Genomic DNA, 19,475 nt, shown 5'->3' with positions numbered 1-19,475 from the left:
GTACTTGTACCGGTGTATCTGAAGGCCTTTATCTTTTGCTAAATTTTAAAAACAGTTTAGTATTACAAAGCTGTGTGAAAACCACTTGCTCTTTTTCATGACATAAAAATAAACTGTATTCTCCAGTAGTTTCTCAACGGCAACTAAACAGAGAAACATACAAATATCTAGAGCAGTGGGAGGTGAACACTGACACAAACCAGGTATGTTTGACTCAAAAGAGGGACAACTTGTTCTGAAAGTGCATGACAAAAATAGCATGTTCACACCCTCAGCAGTGTTTAAGATAACTGAATGCTCTGGAAGAAGAATACTGATTCTCAGTTGCTTACTGAGTTCTTCTCCTGCAAGAAGCATGAGCTATATGAATTACATAGGTAACAAACTGTTTAATATTATAATTTATTTGTATACAATCATGATGTATTCTGCCTCTAGGTACAGTATGTTGAATGCTGCATGTTGTCTCCAGCCACAACAACAGTCCTATATTAATGGGACTACTTGAACTGATGAAAATATGAAAAGAGAAATACCACTGCCTAACAAATAGATTTTTGGGGGAAAAAAAAGTATCAGTCACAGTTGTTAACTGCAGTAAATACTTGGATGAAGTTGGTAGCAGTTTAATAGTAACTAACTAGCAGCTGGCTGGCTCTTCCACTGCATGAGCACCTTCAACAACAGCTTTCACACACTTGGCCATAGTCTGGGATGCTCTACTGATTGAATCTGGAAAGGAAAAAAATAAAACACTTTTGTGTAAACTGTTAATTTTCAGCATATACCGATACACACAGAATATAAGAGATTTAGTACAGGACTGCATACACATACAATATAGAGAAACACTTAGCTGAAAGTACAGCCTTATGGTTTATGGAAATTCCATATAATTTTATCAGAAAATCATGTTTGAAGAAAAAGACAAATCCTACATATCTTAGTGGAAAGCTTAAAATGCCTCAAAAATCACACTGTAGAGCAAAGTAAAATGTATTGCTGATTTTGGATTGGAAAGGCCTTACTATACATACCTGTCATATAGAAATCTTTTATTGTGAGCTGTGGTGGAACAAGAGGATCAGCAAGAAGCTGCTGCTTCACTAACTGTGGCAGGAAAGTTTAAAAAAAGAAAAAGAAAAACGTCAGCCAGCTGTATGATAGGAACTTGGTACAAAAGTATCTGTTTAGTGAAGTCTGCATTCACTATTCAGTGCAGACCAAGGTATGTTTACAATACTATATGTATGAAGAAGGCCCATTTCTTTGAAAAGCATCAGGCTACATAGATCAAGCTTAAATGCTTTGCTTTTGGTTACCTTTGATAATTCATTTGCCTGCTTGAAGTAGTTAGCCTCTTCCACATCATCGTATCGGACCAGATTAGGAGATACTTCTTCTAAACGCTTCCGTATTTGATCAAGGTTCTCATAAGGCAAGGTCATACCAGCCATCTAAGAGATTCACAGAAAGAAATGCTGTCAAGTCTAGGTGTTTAATACATAGTATTTTCAGTTACCAATCCATTAACACACCTAAAGTGAAAATCAGGAAAAATCTACACTTCTGAAAACATAAGCAATTATAATGTACAAAATAAAGCAAAGTTGCAATATTCTGTTGGGCTTTTGATGCCAATGGTTAAAACTACCCTCTTAAAAAAAAAAAAAGTTAGGCTTGTCTGTTATACAAAGGGAAAAAAAAAAGTACTTTTCTCCTTCCATATAGATAATCTCATTTGTACTTTCCCTTGCTTACTACCAGATGTGATAAATTGATGCAATTATCAATGCATCATGTTTCCAGTGACTTGTAAGCATGTATTTGATCTTATCTGATACCAGATCCCGTCCTAAGCATTTTCTTTCTAAAAAGCAAGAAACTATCCTCCCACCAGTTTGCTCTAAAGCGCTTTGTGAAGACCAGCAGAATTTGCAGACAAAGCTTCAGCCATTATGCATTCTAATAGCAAGCAGCAGCTACAACATTAGTGCTAGCTCCAAAAGGTAAACAGTATCATTTAACTCACAGAATTACGACAGGATTCGATACAAAACACTACTACTTAAGACTACAAGCGTGCATTTCCCTGAAAATGTACCTCGTTTTGGAAACACTTTCCAATATGAACGGAACTTAACCATTCACTATGCTTTTATTAGAAGCAATTTATAGCAGAAATGGTACCTCAGAGACAGCTCTAATAATTCTCCAGTCTTCCCTTGCCATCCCAGGTGGTGTTACTGCTACTCTTGTCTGCTGGGCCCTGCCTTCAGTGTTCACATATGTGGCTGCCTTCTCTGTATATGCTGCTCCTGGGAGGATAACATCAGCCATGGGAGCTCCCACATCCCCATGATGTCCTAAATAGATGGACAAAGGAAACAGTAAACAGCCATGTAAGACATAAGTAAGTCAAACTAAAGAGGAATGCTTTACTAAGGCAATACAGAATTTCTATGTTCCCAGAAAAAAAAAAAAGTTTGAGGTTCACTTAAACTGCGACATAAAGCCTATTAGGCTGATTGCTCTGAGTTTTTTACATGCCAACTGGGGAAAATGAACAGCCTGCAAGCAGTGGTTAAATGGTGGTTCAGCCTCTGTAGTCATTCAGCATTGGGGGAACTTCTGGAACAAGGATATTTAGTGAATTAACGTAAGACCATGTTTTGGTAAGATAGGACAGCTGGGAACCAACGCACTTTTGTCTGCCAGGTTTGAAGTTATGCTCCAGAAGGCCAAATTGGTCTATATTCTCATATTAGTCATCAACATTTTCTTATTTTTACCTAAGAAAACAGATAGCCAGTATCTCAGTTGTTAGTTGGAAGTTTCATTTCATGGCAGAAAATAAAGGCCATAATTTATCAAAGGGTCAGATATGATTGTAAGCGTGTGACACTGTAAAGGCGTTCTCTCCAGCTTTTAGATGGTAACATTTCTAAAGTTACATCTACTAATTACCTTGATAGATGATAAAGCAATCCTTCGGCAAATCCTGCCGTGTTATACAACCCGAATCTGCTCCCAAGAGGTACAATACTTTAGGAGGATTCTTCCTAATTGCTTCCACTCCTGGTTTGAAACCCAGATCCAAAGCAGCTACCTGGCTTGCAACCCTGTAGGAACAAACATATTGTAACTGCAGGTTATTTCAGAATTCTCCCTCTCCCATCAGAACAGGCCTAACTTTTTTTGACCAAATTTTTTTTTGGAGTGACATAAGATGTCTCTAACAGTAATAAGACAAAAATGAAGCATAAAGGCAGCTGAGAATTTTGAAAAAAAATATTTGATAGAATATTAGGTTCGTTTTGCTTTTTGACAAACTGATGCTGTCTTCTTTGGGGAATCTCACCCATTTATGACGGGATAGCAAAATAAAGGTAAGCATTACGGGTGAGGTCCTAGAGGCAGACAGCTCACTTGTCATTTAGAACACTGAGGTTCACATTTCGGCCATGAACTGAGCTCAGCAGGATTTTAATTTAGGGCACTCACGTGGTAGATGAAAGACTAATTACTAGTCCATCAGCCACTCTGAAGCATCTTAAGTCCACCATTTCATTGCTATTCATTTATTCACACACACAAAACATTTTAAAAGAATTAAATCATCATTCTTGTTTTCCAGCAGTCTCTTTCTTTTCCAAAGAAACAGCTTTGCATAATCCTACATAATCAGGTACCAAGTTTGTGATTATATGTAAAAGAAAAAAATACCAGTACAGATCTTCCAATGTTAATGTTGTAATAAGTAAATTGAAAAAAAAATGTTTATCCTTTCATACAGAATAAGGATTTATTTTTTTTTTTACCTATTAGTGTCCCTCAATCAGTTTTGAGTTTGGCTCCTAAAAACAACCAAATGTGACTTTTACACCTTTTTAGTCCTTTGCTCATTATGTTTTTCTGATACAATCAATAATACAGGTTCTATTACGTTAAATTCCTTTTTACACTTAAAGCAGAGAGATAGCACACCAAGAGCATAAAAGTCTTGATATTATGGAAGACTGGCAAGCCACATGTGAAAAAGGTAGCGTGGGTGTTCTTTAACAAACCAACACCTTGATATTAAATGTTCCAGTTTCAACAGTAGGGTTTTACATTCAAGTTTTCTTCAGAGGACCAAACCTTCCTCTAGCTATACTAGTTTTACATCAACAAAGCAGCTTTTGGCAGGACTTTGTTGTGTCTCCAAATCTGAGAGCAACTGTATTTGCTGCAATCATTTTTCCTTTACAGAAGTTGTCAACTTGAGTTTTAGAAAGAGTGGGGAAGGATTGTCACGAGATAAGCTTGTCTATCAAAAGGAGTAATAGCCCTTGAAAAGCTTTAAAGCACACCAACCACTCAGTTAAGATGCTGCACAATAAAAGGAATATTATAAAAAAAACATATTACTTAAATACAATTGCCATTTTGTTTTTCTTCCTCTAGATAAAAAAATCAATTACTTAGCAAGTGATGCTGGTGTCGCTTTCTGTTACTGGGCACTGTGGTATGATATTAAGCTCTCTTGTATTCTGAACCTCTAAATTTAAGCATTTAATTCTGCATTTAAAAATAATAGAATAAGAATCTAATATAATCTCATTAAGACCCTGAAAAGTTTGCCAGGTCAAGAAACCCATTTTTACTAATAAGTTTCTGCTAATTATATTCCCTGCAGGTTCTAACCTGATAAGGCACTCATGTATACATACAGAAAAATATATGCACATCTGTTATGGTAACTTGTGTAGGTCCAGCATTAAGTGAATGAAAATGGCTCCCAAAAAAGCTTTAAAAGCAAACCTGTGAAGGATGTTCATGACTTTCCAATCGGAACCAACACTGCTTTTAGTCCTGGCATTTTGTGCAATGGTGGAAACTGCAGCATGGATAGCTGCTCCATCGCTGCGCTGCAATGCTGCACTACCTACCACCACCACTGGCTTTTTGGCCTGGTCGAGTACCTGTTAAGAATCAAGACGTGAATTCCAAGGCTCTGAAGACAACTCTTGGTGCAGATAATGTAATAAATCCCTTAATTTCTACAGAAGTCTGCAATTGTCATTGTTTCATGTAGAAATAAACCCAAGAGAAATGACTGTAACAGTAAGCTACTTTGTCAGTACTGAACTATACTCTTTATAACCAGACACCTAAGTGGAAACAGCAGTGAGTGAAGCAGCCTGTTCCACATCAAGAAACATTTCAGGAGTTTCCTGCACTGGAAAGTTTTATAAACTTGAATATATTAAACAGTTCACACACACTTGGTGCTCACCAATCATTACCTCATCTCTGCATTTGTTTAAAAGCAAATAGCCCCATATACAATATGGTACTTCTGATCAAATCTGTCTCTGTAAGGAATTTAGGTTATTATTAAATTTACCCGAACTCTAACAGTCACATTCTTAAGTTGTGCATACCTTGCAGAACGCATGTTTTCCAGAAGCAATGTCCTGTAGTATCTGCGGAGACTCTCCTAGATGATCGTATGTGTAGGTCAAATTCACAGGAGAGCCAACAAGGGCCACGTGCAAGTCATTGTGAAGCCAGCTGAAAACACAGCAAACATTTTATAACATCAAAAGGAATACAGATTTAGTCAACCAAGCCTGCTAATGTAATTTCCCCAAATAGGACAAATTCTTTCAAAGCAGTTTAAATGTCATTTACTGTTTTTGTAACACATAGCTTAGCATTATTTTGACTGTTAGGCAAGCTCATGGTTTTTAGAGCTATTTCTCTGTGTACATTCTGGGACCAGTGCTGCAGTACACCTTATAGAAGTATATGACTCAGTCCCCTTCTCCCTCAAACTTTTGCCAGTTCAGTGGAAAAAGGATGCACAAAATGAGATGCTACACCTTTAAGCCATCTTTTACAGTGTTAGGCAAACACAAACAAACAGAACAAACACCTACAGTTAATATTAAGTTTATTCTCTTGTTTAAGTCCTGATTACCTTAGAATTTAAATTGATTTGTACAAGGAAAGCATTTTGAGTTTGACAATGCTCACAGTTTTAGAAATCCACTTATTTCTCTGATACACAGAAAAATCTAGCTGGTTATAAATTTCTCGTTTATTGCTGCTTCTCATAGTAGTTTCATAAAAGACACAAGTCTTTCATAAATCTAATTGCATCTTTCTTTTCCCCTCAACATTTTAAGGTTGTCATTGTTTAAAATTATGTATTTTGGAAAATCCCTGAACATTTGGTAGGACAGCATTTTTTCTAAACTCAGTTACCTCCTGCTGACGTATCTTGTTAAAGATGAATTAGCAGTGTTCAAAAGTTTGGAAAGCGGCCACATTACTTATCAGAGAAAACATTAAACTTGAATTACTGCTTCTAAATCAGCAAGTCTGATGTGTTATAACAACAATACAAAAAGACAGCAAACTGATACTGAAAACTGTTCTTTAAAAATATGCTTTAACAAATGTCTGTGAGATGGAAAGTCTGAAGTGTCTGCATTACCTAACAAAGGAATAAATAAGTGTATGGACCTGTGTAAAATGTCAGTGAGAATGAACAAAATACAGCTTACACACTACGGGGAGAAGAGCTGTGCTTTGTCTACACGTCACCATCCCCCTTTACTAAAAGGGTGAACAAAATTCTCTGAGTCCACCTGGATGAATGCTCTCAATGTACTGCCTACGGCTCCAACCAAGCATTGTGCCAAATCCAGACGCATTTGCATGCTCATTCACCACTAAGGGATACATACCTCTTTCGAATTCTAGCATTAAAAAGCGGTGCCTCAAAGCGTGGATTGGTGCCAACCAGGAGCAGGACATCTGCCTCCTCCACTCCAGCAATCTTGGTATTAAGCAGGTAGTTAGAGCGTAAATCTGTGCTGTAGCAAAGTGATAAAAGAATGAAAGAAGCAAGGCAATGAAAATGCAGTACAGGGAAGGAAAGAAGAACTAAATGAGAAATAAAGATTCTAGATCACAAAATATTTTTTCATGTCAAGAAGAGAAAGAAAATATTTTTTGATTTGAATTACTAATCCAAATACAATCAAAAGCTTCTCTCTTTCCTGAATATGAGACAACAAAACATTAAAAGAATTACAACATAGATATTTTCTACGTTTACAGTTATTAATAAGCCTTCACAAACTCCCATCTGTTATTACACAGCTTACAAGACTGCTATTGTCCTATGGTTTCCACAAAACTAACTAGAACTAAAATGACTGAATTATCAAACTTCTTATAAGAGTATAAAACTAGCCTGCAGTAGCCTACTGTTGAACTGGAGCAGCCTCTCTATATATAAAGCAAACAAATCTTGCTGTAGTGGAGACTTTTGCCTCCATTCACAATCAATAAATACTCTATAAATGAACATTGCAAACTCATACAAAACTTGCTAATACATCAGAAGTTACTATCCTTGGCCCTTTCAACATCTTACCATAAACTTTCCAGTCTGTGAGTCAGTTCATTAATGCAGTAATTACAGACGAACTTTCCCGGCATTCTTACCCAGCTCCATCAGTAGGGAAGATCTCTTCAGTGCAGAGCGTATCGCAATTTACTCTATTCAGCAAGTCTTTTAGAGCTATTAGTGCTTCTGCATCCACCAGTCCTCCTACAATTGCTGCTACATCCTTACCTTCAACAGCCTGTAGCTAGAAAGGCAAAAGGTATAAATGTGAACAAAGGAAACCACTGAAATAAATTCCCTTTGGATTTGGGTAAATGTTTGTTACCTTAGGATGAGCCAAAGCCAGCAGTGCAATTTGCTAGCCTGGAGTAACACCAAGTAATCAGCAGTATCTGACTTCCGCAAGGCAGCAATTCCAGCTCCTTCAGAACTCACAGCTAAAGCAAACAACAGCTCCTTATTCTATGCAGATCTCCGTTAGTTGAATTATTGCTCAGATGTGGCTGATTTTTATTTGGTGTGGCGAGGTTAGGAAGACTGGTTAATGCTTTTATTTTAATGAAGCCACAGAATAGACAGAAAACAAACTTCCAAACGACAAGCTCAGGTAGTAAACTCAACTCAAAGATATTGTCTGAGAAGCAATAGCTTTCATAACAAACCCTGCTACTGTACCACTGGGAAAAATATCCTTGAGGAAAGTTCAATTACAGTTATTCAATTCTACTTTATCCCACATAAAATTTTTAATCAAAATCCAGAGCAGTCATGCAGCACTTCATTTGAGCACCAGAATCAATCACTGCTGAGAGAAAGCAATGAGGCAAGCACAATTAAGATAAGTAATACAGAATTAATGGCTTTGATGGCGAAAGAGTTGATAGCACAATTTCAATAAATTTAAAGATTCTAATAGATCAAGAGTAATTCAAGAAAGTCACTTTCTCCTGGATTTCTGAAGTAGTTTAGCTTCTTATTTAAATAAAAGTAATTTCTCTCCCAATGCCTTAAATTATGCACTGCCTGCATGTTCTTGAAATAATAAGACAAAGTTCTTCAGATGGTCTAATCCACAAAATAATAAACCATATTCAAAAGATAAGACTTTTAACTGGAAACAAAATAGAAGCCAAATTCTCCCTACTAACCTTAAAGAAAAAAGCCCTTTCCTATATGGCTGTTTTCCTATTAATCATTTTAATATGCCCAGCTTTAGAAATGAATTTTGCAATACATATATTGAAAATTATTCTTACCACACCAGCAACACGAGTTAACACATCCTCCCATGAGGCATAAACAAATAGTCCTTTCTCGTTTTTGATCATTGGCTGAGTAAGCCTCTGACGCTTCAGACCATCATAAGCAAACCTGAGTGAACACCACTAATATTAGTAAAGAGCAAAGACAAGGATAACTGTGTATACTAAATATTTTGTAGGATTGTGCTTTTTTAAAGAGCTTGCAACAATTAGAAAAAGCACGAGAAATATTTCCTCCAAAAATTCAATTTTCTCAAAAACATGCAAAAAATCTGACAAATAATTATTGGGAAAAAAAGAGGCTACAAAAATGAAAATATTACAAAAGCCAATAGCTTCAATTATCATATTAAAGCTATGTTTTACCAATTACACTTCATTGTACCTTCACAATAGTAATAATGGAACTCAGAAATCAGCACTACTGTCCACGTTTATGATTCTGTGCATCTCCCACACACCTCCCACACACCTTGTTTTGTCAGATATCCATTCCTCATTGATATCTTCATGCAGCCTTGGCAAAATTCGCATCACTTCTCCAGTCCTTGTGCTTACTACAATGTTGCTTCCAAGTGCATCAAGAACATCAATTGACTCTACCTTCCTGTTTAGGAGAATAAGTAAACCATTTGCAGTTTTCTATATGCCAGCAGCAGCAGACTGCTCAACAAACATTTAGAAAAAAAAGTGGTATAGGTTTATCTTTAGATACAGTTAAGAGTTTAGTTTCACAGATATTTAATTTAATATCGTCAACAACTACCAAGTTAATGAATTTGAATTTTACTTTATACACATTTTTTCTAAAAAGCAATCAGCATAACCTACAAGATTAGCACTATATTTTACAGACTATACTTCACAAATTATAACATCTTTCCTTTTCAGAATGATTTTTGAGTCAATAACAGAATTTGTGTTAGATTCAATCTACTAAAAAGTCTACAACAAAAAGGCAGAGAATAAAAATCTGAGAAAGCTCTTGGTATCAGGGATGGAGGGATGGACGCATTCTTAAATAAAAGTATGTAAGAAAAACAGAGAAAGCTGCATCTTCAGCGTGAGTTGAGATACACACCTTGTCTCCCATGGGCGTGCAGTAAAGGCATATGGCTTGGAGGTCAGAGCACCAACTGGGCAGATGTCAATAATATTTCCTGATAACTCAGACATGAACATTTTTTCAACATAGGTACCAACTTGCATATCATTTCCTCTTCCGGTTGTTCCCAAGTCATCTACCCCTGCAACCTCACTAGCAAATCTGGTAGACACAGAAGGAATGAAAAACAAATCTGGAATGTACAACAGCAATGTGGCACATTTTTCAACTCTTATTTTCTGAAGATAAAAGATTAGCATAATCTTAGTCCATATGCCCGAAAGAAGAAAACAACTATTTAGATATATTAGTCAGTGCCATCACATGCAGGACTATACATCTGCTTAATTTCATTTAGATGAGGCTACAAAAAACAGGTGTAGTTAAATTAAAAAAAAAGAAAAAAAACTGTGGTTCAGTAGTCATTCAATTTCACAGTTTAAGTCCAAGACCAGCCATAACTAAAAACTTTCTAGCACTAGGTGGGTACACTGTATTATTTTCCATCAGGCTAAAGTTAGCTGGTACTGAATCTCAGGACTACAGAACAGCATAAATACAGCTACCAGAGGCTGTCAAGAATAAACAAATCTTGCAGCTACGGCTGAGGACATCACCAGTTCTGCCTCACAGAATCCTGACTTTGTTTTCATGTTTTGGCCATCTCTCTCTACTTCCTGTATGACAGCTGTCTGGTAGCTCTGGGAAACAAGTCATCAGTCCCTAGCAGAATAAAATTCTTAAGCACAATCAGAAAATAAATTAAGTTTGACTACCCCTCATGTTACTTTCACAAGTAATAAATTAATACATATATCCTTGCTCAGTATCCTTCTCCAGTGAAAAATAAAGGACATTACCTGATACATCGAGTGCACTGTATACACCGAGTCATGATCGTTTTGACTAATGGACCAATGTTCTTGTCCTCAACAGCACGTTTACCCTCTCTAAATCTACTCCTATCACTGCCAAACATCATCGATTGATCCTAGAACAGACAACAGAAAACAAATGTATCCAGGCTGCTGGACAGCACCTAAGGCAAGAATATAAATGCATGTCTACACAATTTAATTGGATGTTTTACCTGTAAGTCACATTCTCCACCCTGATCACAGATAGGACAGTCCAATGGGTGATTTGCCAGCAGGAACTCCATTACACCCTCCCTGTTGAGTTCAGGAATACAGTTAATGTTAGTTTTATACCCTTTAGCAGATAGTACAAATAATCAGCTACAGGAGGCTAAAAGAAAGGTACCTGGCTTTCCTGGACTTCTCAGAATTTGTTAGTATGTTCCAGCCCTTCATAACTGGCATGGCACAAGCAGCTACTGGCTGCAATCATCATAAAAAGCAAGAGTGAGCACAACATATTTCTTCCCGGTATGGGCAGAAATCCCTGCCTCCCCCCCAAAACTCTTACATAGGCATCTGTTATTAGTTTAACACGTTGCAGAAATAAAAAGGTATCTGCAAGGAAAATAAAAGAGAAGCAAACCAATTCACAGTCACTAGAAATCATACGTAGTAAATAGTTGATGTAAGTTGATGATTTTGAAAACCCTTAGTAGTGAAGTTTGCAGCATGCATCATTTGTTTACTGGGTATTTATTTGTACACAGCATTTCTCAAGAGTCTTAGTGCAAGTTTTTTCCCAAGATTACTGCAAGATTAATAAAAACTCATGCTCAGAAAATGAATCCCTCCTACTTTTCTCTCACTTCATGACATGGACTATCATGACTTCAATCTTTAGTGATGATCCAACATTTCCAGAAATGCAAAGCTCACACTATTGAATTCAAGTTGAGGTGAGCTAGAAAGCCTTACGTATGGTAAGCGTGTATTTAAAGGTGTAATCCAATACTATCTCTAAAAGAATGCCTTAACTATCCAAATAGATTTCTTAGAACAATACTGCTGAAGACAGTATACAATCATAAAGTTAATTCTATTTTACAGCAGACTTCAGTGATACAAATTGCATTAAAATACTGAGTAATAAGTAGCTGCAACCTCCACTTAGCTAGAATAAAGCTGCAAACGCTAATCTCACAGCTGAATTCAAACATTATCTGAAATTTACTACTTGTGTAACATCAACTGAAAATCTACAATTGAAGCCTTAACTACAGAACATAAAAACATATCCGACTAAAAATACACAGCTATCAAATGCTCATCTCCAGTAGCAGGATAAGCCATAAGAAACTGAGTGACTTTGATCCATAGGTCTAAAAGTAGACAATTGCTACAGTCCAGCGTCATACTTCACCTTAATACATATAAAACACAGAGATGAACTTAAATGCAGAAGGGAAAGACCTGCTTGCAGCAGTTGAATTACAGCAATTTGTGTGCTAATAGCGCAGAAAATTATTTATATGATAAAAGCAGGCCCTAAGCACAGCAGAAAACTGTAATTCCTATGAAACACATACAATACCTTTGGAGCTTTCTCTATTTCCACAAGACACATCCTGCAATTTCCAGCAACAGAGAGACGATCATGGTAACAAAACCGAGGTATCTGTATTCCAGCCTTTTCACAGGCCTACAAAGAGTAAGAAACAACGGAAAATTCAATTTGAGTTCGATCTTTCAGTTCCACCTCATAAAACATGATGGAATTTTTCAAGGAATACCAGTTTTAGTGCTCAGGAATATAGTGCATTCAACCTTTCAACTTAAGTTGACTAAACTTTTAACTTTTGTAGGAACAAATTCTAAAAACTGTAGTCAAGCAGAAATATGTAAGGTTATTAACTATATTTTTTCAAAAATGCGTAATTGAGGAAATGCGAATTGACCTTTCTTCATTCTTTCCTTTCCTCAAAGAACAGCGAGAATTATTTTTAGTAAATAGGACACCAAAAGTAAAAATAATTTTTAAAGAAAGCATGCAGTATTTGAACAAAAGCACATAAAAGAGAAAGTTTTGAAAAATATAAAAGAAACAATGGGCATAATGACTTCAGATAATTCAACAACACAGACACTCTGCACAAAGGTCAATCTTCAACCTTAGTAGAACCCCAAGCCCAAAGAAACATTCCTCCATGCCGTGTCTGAAGAGGGGACAGGAGGACAGACAGAAGAGATATCCAGAGAACAGAGGAAGGCCTTTCTTGTGTAGAAGCACCCTGTCTAATGGGATTGATGCTACAGCACTAGCTTCACCTGCCTGGTGAAACACCACTGGTACGGGCTACCACTTCAAGATCAGCATCAAAGCGCACTCAGGTTAAAAAAACTAAAAAGATCTAATTTTTCTGATGATTTCTACCAAAAAAATTACCATGTGTAAGCACAAACAAAAAGCTAACAAAAAACATAATTTAAGAAAACATTACACTAGACTCCAGCTGGGGGCATCCTAAAACCCAACTGAATTAGTAACTTGTAACCAAAGATGCAATTATCTAAGTCTGCTATTATATTGCTTAAGCTTTGCAGTTTGGATTCAAGCTGTATGGATCTTCTTTCAAGCAGCTATGACAGACGCTTCTTTATCAAATTCTGAACTCCTCCTGAAGGATCTCTACCCACATGAAATGTCACCACAGCCAGTGAAAACACCCCTACACAATTTCAAGAAACAATACAAAGAGGATCTTTGCTACTGAGAATCTGAGACACCACAAAGAAGTGAGATGGGGGAGTCCAAGAAAAATTTAGGCATGCCATTGCCCACACCTGAAGTACTGTGGTGCCCGGATTCACCAACACAGGCTGACCGTCCACAAACACCTCTATTTGGTTGCTGGCTGCCGTGGCAGTTGTACGTCCTGAAAAACATGGAAAAGGCAAATAAATAAACGTCTGTCAAATGCCGCTAGAGACAAACTGACAGACCCCGTGCTCCTCATCTTACAGTTATGCATCACTGATGTAATTCCAAGTGTAAAATGCACTATATAAAAACCCAGTTCTGCAGACGAAATACCCATACATGCCCTCCAGTAAGCCCACTGAACATACGTGTGTTTTACCACCGCGCACCCGCACGCAGACACTTACCACATACTCTGGAGGACTGGGCAGCCCCGGCCAGGGCCCTGCGGACGGCGGGCAGCCGGAACATGGCGCTGGGAAGAGATGAAGGCACCTCGGTCTCTGTCCCTTCAGTCGCTGCCCGACGGGCTCTAAACAACCAGAGCAGAAGGGCCGCCGAGCCCGGGGTCACCTTGGGGCCGCCCCCGCCGCGGCTCCCGCCCGCAGCCCCCGGCTGCCCGTCAGGTGAGGGGAGGGGAGGCAGGGCCGGGCCGGGCCGGCCCCGTTCCCGTTCCCCCCCGTGAGGCGGCGCCGCTGCCCCCGCCGGGCCCCGGCCGTTACCTGCTCGGAGGCCGCCGGCCCTTCCCCCGCAGCCGCTATGGCGGCCGCTTCGGCTCTTTCCGCCGCCCCCTCGGCTCTTTCCGCCAACGCCTCGGCAATCTCCGGGACCGCCGCCCTGCGGCGCGCACGCTCGGCGATCTCCGGAGCCGGCGGCTTCGGCTATTTCCGCCGCCCCCGCCGAGCCCTCTCGGCCGCCGTCACGCATGCGCGCGCCGCCTTCGGCCGTGCTCGCCCCCTTCCGCTGTCGCCCGGGAGGCGGGGGGGGGAGGGGGACAGGACGTGGAAGGGCGAATTTCTTGTTTAAGGCCGCAAAGCGCCCCGGGCCCGCCCGTAGCTTTAAGCTCCTTGCTGCGATCCCCCCTCCGCTCTGAGGTTCAGCCCCTGCGCGCCCCGCGCCACGGCGGCGCAAACCCCGCCAGGGACTCTTTTCTGTGCCGCCGTGCGGAACGATACGCGCGCGTTCGACGCGGCGGAGGGATACCGCCGCTATATAACGCGGGCGCAGGGGGCGCTGGTCCTCTTTGCGCGGCGGCGGGGCACAGGGAGCGGCCGTGGGGAGCGCCGCTGCCGCCATGGGCTTCGGGGACCTCAAGTCCGCTGCCGGCCTCCGGGTCCTCAACGATTTCCTGGCCGATAAGAGCTACATCGAGGGGTGAGGGCGGCCGGGCTGCCGGGGGCCTGGCAGGGACTGGGGAGGCCTCGAGCCGCGGGGGGGCGCTGGGCCTGCGGGTCCCGGCCTGCTGGGGCTGCCCCGGCGCCGTCTTGCCGGCGGCCAGCGGCTGGTGTTCGCCGTCCTCCGGCGTGCCGTGAGGAGAGGAGCTAATTGCGGCTTGTTTTTCGCAGGTATGTTCCATCCCAGGCCGACATAGCCGTCTTTGAAGCCATTGGTGCCCCGCCTCCCGCAGAACTGTACCATGCTCTTCGGTGGTACAACCACATCAAGTCATACGAAAAGCAAAAGGCAAGGTATGGTTAAAGCACGAAACGAATCCATGCACAAACAGGCCTAGGAAGTGTTGCGTTTGCTTTTGAGGGGCTAAACAAAATTGCACTTTTCGCCAGTACCACGTGGGTTTTCTTGCTAGCATTTGAGCAGGAACAGCTCTAGGAGCAGAGCAGACCTCTTCTGTCAGGATGTTACACGGGTCACCTCGAATTTCAGGAAACTGAATCTGCCTTTGCTTGCTGACACTTTCAGTTTCTGAGACTTGAAGTTTTAGGAAAGGCTCGAGTTGTGTTGCTGCCTATTACACAGATAACTGCTGAAAGCTTAAATTTCTTACCAGTAATTTTCCTTGGGTCTCAGGACAAACATACAAGAAGTAGACGACAAAGCGTTTTTTAATCCCAGAAAATAAAACTAAATCAAAGATTTACAATGCAGAAGCCCATATGAAGAAGGGAAACTATAAAAGCAAATGTTATCTTTTTTCTTTTTTAGTGATTTTAGTGTTCATGAAAGGTGCTGTATTGACATCCATGGAGACTGCAGGCCTCTCTAAAAAGGTACAGCATAGGTAGTGTCAGTTGCTACACTGCCTCCTTTATGTGCCTCAGTCCTGTTGTTGAGGGAGTTCTTGTAAAATTGGGTAGCTTGATCACTAGTGGATTTTTGAAGCTCTCGTAACTCTAAATGGGACTGAGATTATAAAGTTGCTTGAAAAAGTCTATTCTATGGAAAACACTGCAAGTTACTGAAAACTAAAGCTGGTTTTATGACATTTGTAACAACAGTTCACAGTAACAATAGACTACAGGCTTAGAATGAGACTACAACACTATGAGCTATATTTAATTCATGGGATTTTTTAAATGAAAATATTTTTAGGTAAAGAAGTTTATAGCTTTCTACACAGAATACATAGCAGATAAATTATTCCATTACGAAAGGTTTCTCTATCCATACACTCACACAGGGCAGTAGAATTGTGCAGGATCCATCACTGCTTAGACATGTAATATTTTGACTGTAGGATTTGCTGTAGTTTCAACTAATGTGTTTTCAGGAGTATTGGCAATTGTTTAGGGGGAATTTCTGTTTTCAAGAAGCAGGATTAATGTGTTTTTAGTTCTTAACATGTTTTTGCTATGAATGTGCTTGTAGGTTCACTGATAAATTGGTAGTACTTGAACTGACATGTGAGAAGCTTCTTAACACCTGCTGTTTTCCTTCAGTTTGCCAGGAGTAAAGAAGGCTTTGGGGAAATATGGTCCTGCTGATGTTGAGGACACAACAGGTGCAGCCACAGACAGCAAAGATGATGATGACATTGATCTTTTTGGATCTGATGATGAAGAGGTACTGGTGACTTGTGGTGTGTGTTTTTTTTTTTTTTTTTTTTTTAAGAATTTCCTGGATATGCAAATTCTTGCCTTAGTAGTTTTGGTCACCGTAATTTGTGACCTTAATAGCAAATCCTGCTCAGGATCCTTCTATCCTTGAATTCTTCTGGATCAGGATTCTTCTATCTTTGCATAATACAGAATTTTAAAAGATACAAAATCTGGGTTAGAAGGGAATGTGATGGGATGAAATGTTTGACTGGTTACATGATGAATAAAACAAAATCACCATCTTTCGGCTGACAGTTGTGATGATTTGTTTTTTTTTCCTGAGTAGATGCCAGTCAATCTGGTAGTGATTTAAAGATCCAGGGTTTTGGTGCTTTTCTATGACTTTGTATTTCTCTTTATCAGGAAAGTGAAGAAGCAAAGAAACTGAGGGAAGAACGTCTGGCCCAGTATGAATCGAAGAAATCCAAAAGTACGTCTGTGAAGAACTTTTTAACTCTTTATGTTGGGGTTTTTATGCATTTGAACAGGATGGCTAAAAACATTAGTTGTAATAGATAAACTTGACTGTAGTGAGACAAAAGTAATTGGCTGTACTTGAGTTGTCTGAGCTTCGCATTTCGCATAGCAAATCACTGAACCTTAGCATATTTTTTGTCCTGCCTATCATACTTCTGTTTGTCTTACTAAGAGACTGAGCTTTCTCTATAAAAAGAGAACCCCAGGATTTTCTCTGATTACAACAGATGTAGAACTGGTATAAAATGTCTGCATGGGAGTCTCTGCAGTTTACTGTAAGAAAGGTGGTCAATAGTTACTGAGGTTTTTAAAGGAAAGGCTGTAAGTTGCAAGTCCTCCACAGTTACTGGTCTGAAACTGTTCAGTACTGTAGCAGTTGCAGTATTCCCTCTGTGGAAAATAAACCGTTACCTAGTATTAAGCTCCTTCTCAGACTCTCTGAGAAGGACTTCCTATGTAACAAACAGTGTTAGCTTACTAATGTTTATTTTCTTTTGAGTATTTCTTAAAAGTATACACCTACATCTTAAACATTGGGATATGCATGTTTTAAGTTCCCCTTAAATGTACGTTGGTGCAGGAGGCCTGCCTGATGAAACAGGAAGTTACTCTTTTAAAGCTAGTTTTGCAAGTATATTCATGAGTTTTTTAGAAATTTCCTAGCTGTTCATGGTGATTCTCTTCTCTTTTTCTCCCAGAGCCAGCTGTTGTTGCCAAATCATCAATCTTGCTTGATGTGAAACCCTGGGATGATGAGACAGACATGGCCAAACTAGAGGAGTGTGTTCGAAGTATTCAAGCAGATGGCTTGGTCTGGGGATCTTGTAAGTAGGACAAAATTCAACACAGGGAGAGGGAGATAATGTGGTTTGTTATGATACTGTATGAATATGTAGCAGTGTGGTCACTGTTTGCCAATCTGTGAAAATGGAGGTGGTTAAAACGGTGAACGAATTGCCATACTACAGTACGTGTAGCACAAGCTGTGCATGTGTGTGGTGTTTGAACTAGCACCCTCCAAATAGCAAACTGATGTTTCTCTGCAGAATCTCACTTCAGTGATAACACAAATGGGGTAGTCAAAAAGGTGTAGTAGTGCAGCAGCCAGGTTAAGATTCAAATACTAATTACACCTTTTGAAGCAGCTTGGGATCAGTGCTATTAGCCAGTTAAATCTTTGGTTTGCAATTTAAGGAGTTCTACCAATCCAAGAGTATTAAATGTTTTCTTTTTTTTCAGCCAAGCTTGTACCAGTTGGCTACGGTATCAAAAAGCTTCAGATTCAATGTGTTGTTGAAGATGATAAGGTTGGAACAGATATGCTGGAAGAAAGAATAACAGCTTTTGAAGATTATGTACAATCAATGGATGTAGCTGCTTTCAATAAGATTTAAATCTGATATATCTAGAATAAACGTAATTGCAAAAACTGGGCTGTGTCTGTGGTTAATTCAAAATCATAGAACTATAGAAAGCTTTGGGTTGGGAGAGACCTTAGAGATCATCTAAATTCCAACCCACTGCCATGGGCAGGGACACCTTGCACTAGAGCAGGCTGCCCAAAGCCTTGAACACTTCCAGGGATGGGCATCCACAGCTTCTCTGGGCAAACTGTTCCAGTGCCTCGCCACTCTTCATAGTAAAGAATTTCTTCCTAATACCTAAATCTACCTTTTAGTAATCCAGATTGTTAATGTAAAACTTGGTTGACAGGTAAAATAGAAGGTAAAATTGAATTTCAAGATTGTTCCAGCACCATAGTACCCTAGACCAAGAGTAGAGGATATAGGAAGCTTACGTTCACCATTAATCTAGACTTAATTTTTTATTTAGCACTTTAGACAGGAGTATAAATTTTGTTTCGAGATGTTGGTAAATAACCAAATAGTTGTATAGTGGGTTTTTTTTTTTTTAAAGCTAAAATTTAGCTTTCACTAAAGGAATGGAGATAAGTTGAAGGAAACAGGGAGGACTTCAATGCACTGGAGGTGATGTGAAATTGAAAATAGATTGTTTATCTGAACTGAGACTGCAACAGCAACTTTCTACCATCTGTTGTTTGAACTTGGGACTTCTTTCCTCTGGTGTTTTTTAAAAAAACATCAATTATTTCAAGTTTTGCATCATTTTCCGGGCTTCTTAATTAGTACAGCAAATAATGGTGTTGATTAAAAAAAAAAAAAAGCGGTAACTTCCTGTTTTCATATTCCAAGGTGTATCTGCACCTTACACATCGCAGGCAAGCACTTTGTTAGCCTGAGGAGCAGGGCTGAGATCCGTGGAAGGTGCTATTAACTTACTGGCGACTAGGGGGCAGTGCATCCCTTCCAGAAGGCCTTCTGAAAGCACTGGCTGTCCAACCCCACAATGTGCTTGAGGGAGGACTAAGGGGGTACAATAAATTACATGCCACAGCAACTGCAGGTGGATCGTGGTTTGATTTATTGACTGATTTTGCTAAAACAGTGTTGCAAGCTGTCCATCTGACCTACACTGGAATCCTTCATGCGTGCTTAGCGTGCATGTACAAACTCCAGTTGCTCTGTATCTGT

The 19,475-nt window shown here is 39.6% G+C and overlaps 2 protein-coding genes and 2 non-coding genes across 7 annotated transcripts; 3 read left to right on the top strand and 1 right to left on the bottom strand.

The window, feature by feature from the left end:
- Positions 1-392: 392 nt before the first annotated feature.
- On the bottom strand, positions 393-14,550 carry NDUFS1 (NADH:ubiquinone oxidoreductase core subunit S1). 4 transcript variants are annotated; one of them, XM_040561393.1, is made up of 19 exons: positions 14,113-14,550; positions 13,798-13,922; positions 13,474-13,565; positions 12,224-12,331; positions 11,036-11,112; positions 10,863-10,944; positions 10,633-10,763; positions 9,749-9,934; positions 9,140-9,274; positions 8,662-8,776; positions 7,504-7,649; positions 6,738-6,866; positions 5,427-5,556; positions 4,804-4,964; positions 2,968-3,122; positions 2,191-2,366; positions 1,323-1,457; positions 1,038-1,110; positions 393-732 (listed from the first exon to the last, which is right to left on the bottom strand). In XM_040561393.1, the coding sequence occupies exons 2-19, from the start codon at positions 13,859-13,861 to the stop codon at positions 641-643; spliced, it is 2,187 nt and encodes a 728-aa protein (XP_040417327.1). In that variant the 5' UTR covers positions 13,862-13,922; positions 14,113-14,550; the 3' UTR covers positions 393-640. The 4 variants fall into 4 exon arrangements, with proteins under 4 accessions (XP_040417327.1, XP_040417328.1, XP_040417329.1 ...); XM_040561394.1 differs by having other exon boundaries at positions 13,798-13,865; positions 14,113-14,328; XM_040561395.1 differs by lacking the exon at positions 1,038-1,110 and having other exon boundaries at positions 14,113-14,300.
- A 48-nt stretch (positions 14,551-14,598) lies between these two features.
- Positions 14,599-18,352, top strand: EEF1B2 (eukaryotic translation elongation factor 1 beta 2). The gene is made up of 6 exons (XM_040561402.1): positions 14,599-14,764; positions 14,956-15,078; positions 16,288-16,411; positions 16,810-16,876; positions 17,622-17,747; positions 18,163-18,352. Exons 1-6 carry the CDS (start codon positions 14,685-14,687, stop codon positions 18,315-18,317), a joined length of 675 nt encoding a protein of 224 aa, XP_040417336.1. The 5' UTR covers positions 14,599-14,684; the 3' UTR covers positions 18,318-18,352.
- On the top strand, positions 16,655-16,732 carry LOC121072726. The gene has a single exon (XR_005821384.1). It is a non-coding gene; the product is annotated as a small nucleolar RNA SNORD51 (small nucleolar RNA).
- LOC121072727 lies at positions 17,259-17,392 on the top strand. The gene has a single exon (XR_005821385.1). It is a non-coding gene; the product is annotated as a small nucleolar RNA SNORA41 (small nucleolar RNA).
- Positions 18,353-19,475: the final 1,123 nt, after the last annotated feature.

The sequence above is a fragment of the Cygnus olor genome, chromosome 6 (genome assembly GCF_009769625.2).
Source record: "Cygnus olor isolate bCygOlo1 chromosome 6, bCygOlo1.pri.v2, whole genome shotgun sequence".
Taxonomy (NCBI): domain Eukaryota; kingdom Metazoa; phylum Chordata; class Aves; order Anseriformes; family Anatidae; genus Cygnus; species Cygnus olor.
Note: the sequence above shows the minus strand (reverse complement) of the source record. Positions and strands in the feature narration are given on the sequence as shown.

Coding starts and splice junctions, on each gene's coding strand:
- NDUFS1 (XM_040561393.1), bottom strand. CDS start 13,861: ATGTTCCGGCTGCCCGCCGTCCGCAGGGCCCTGGCCGGGGCTGCCCAG. Junction 7,650..8,661: donor TAACTCGTGTTGCTGGTGTG/GTAAGAATAATT, acceptor TTGCCTTTCTAG/CTACAGGCTGTTGAAGGTAA. Junction 6,867..7,503: donor TTCCCTACTGATGGAGCTGG/GTAAGAATGCCG, acceptor ACTTTGCTACAG/CACAGATTTACGCTCTAACT.
- EEF1B2 (XM_040561402.1), top strand. CDS start 14,685: ATGGGCTTCGGGGACCTCAAGTCCGCTGCCGGCCTCCGGGTCCTCAAC. Junction 16,412..16,809: donor TTGGATCTGATGATGAAGAG/GTACTGGTGACT, acceptor TCTCTTTATCAG/GAAAGTGAAGAAGCAAAGAA. Junction 16,877..17,621: donor TGAATCGAAGAAATCCAAAA/GTACGTCTGTGA, acceptor TTTTTCTCCCAG/AGCCAGCTGTTGTTGCCAAA.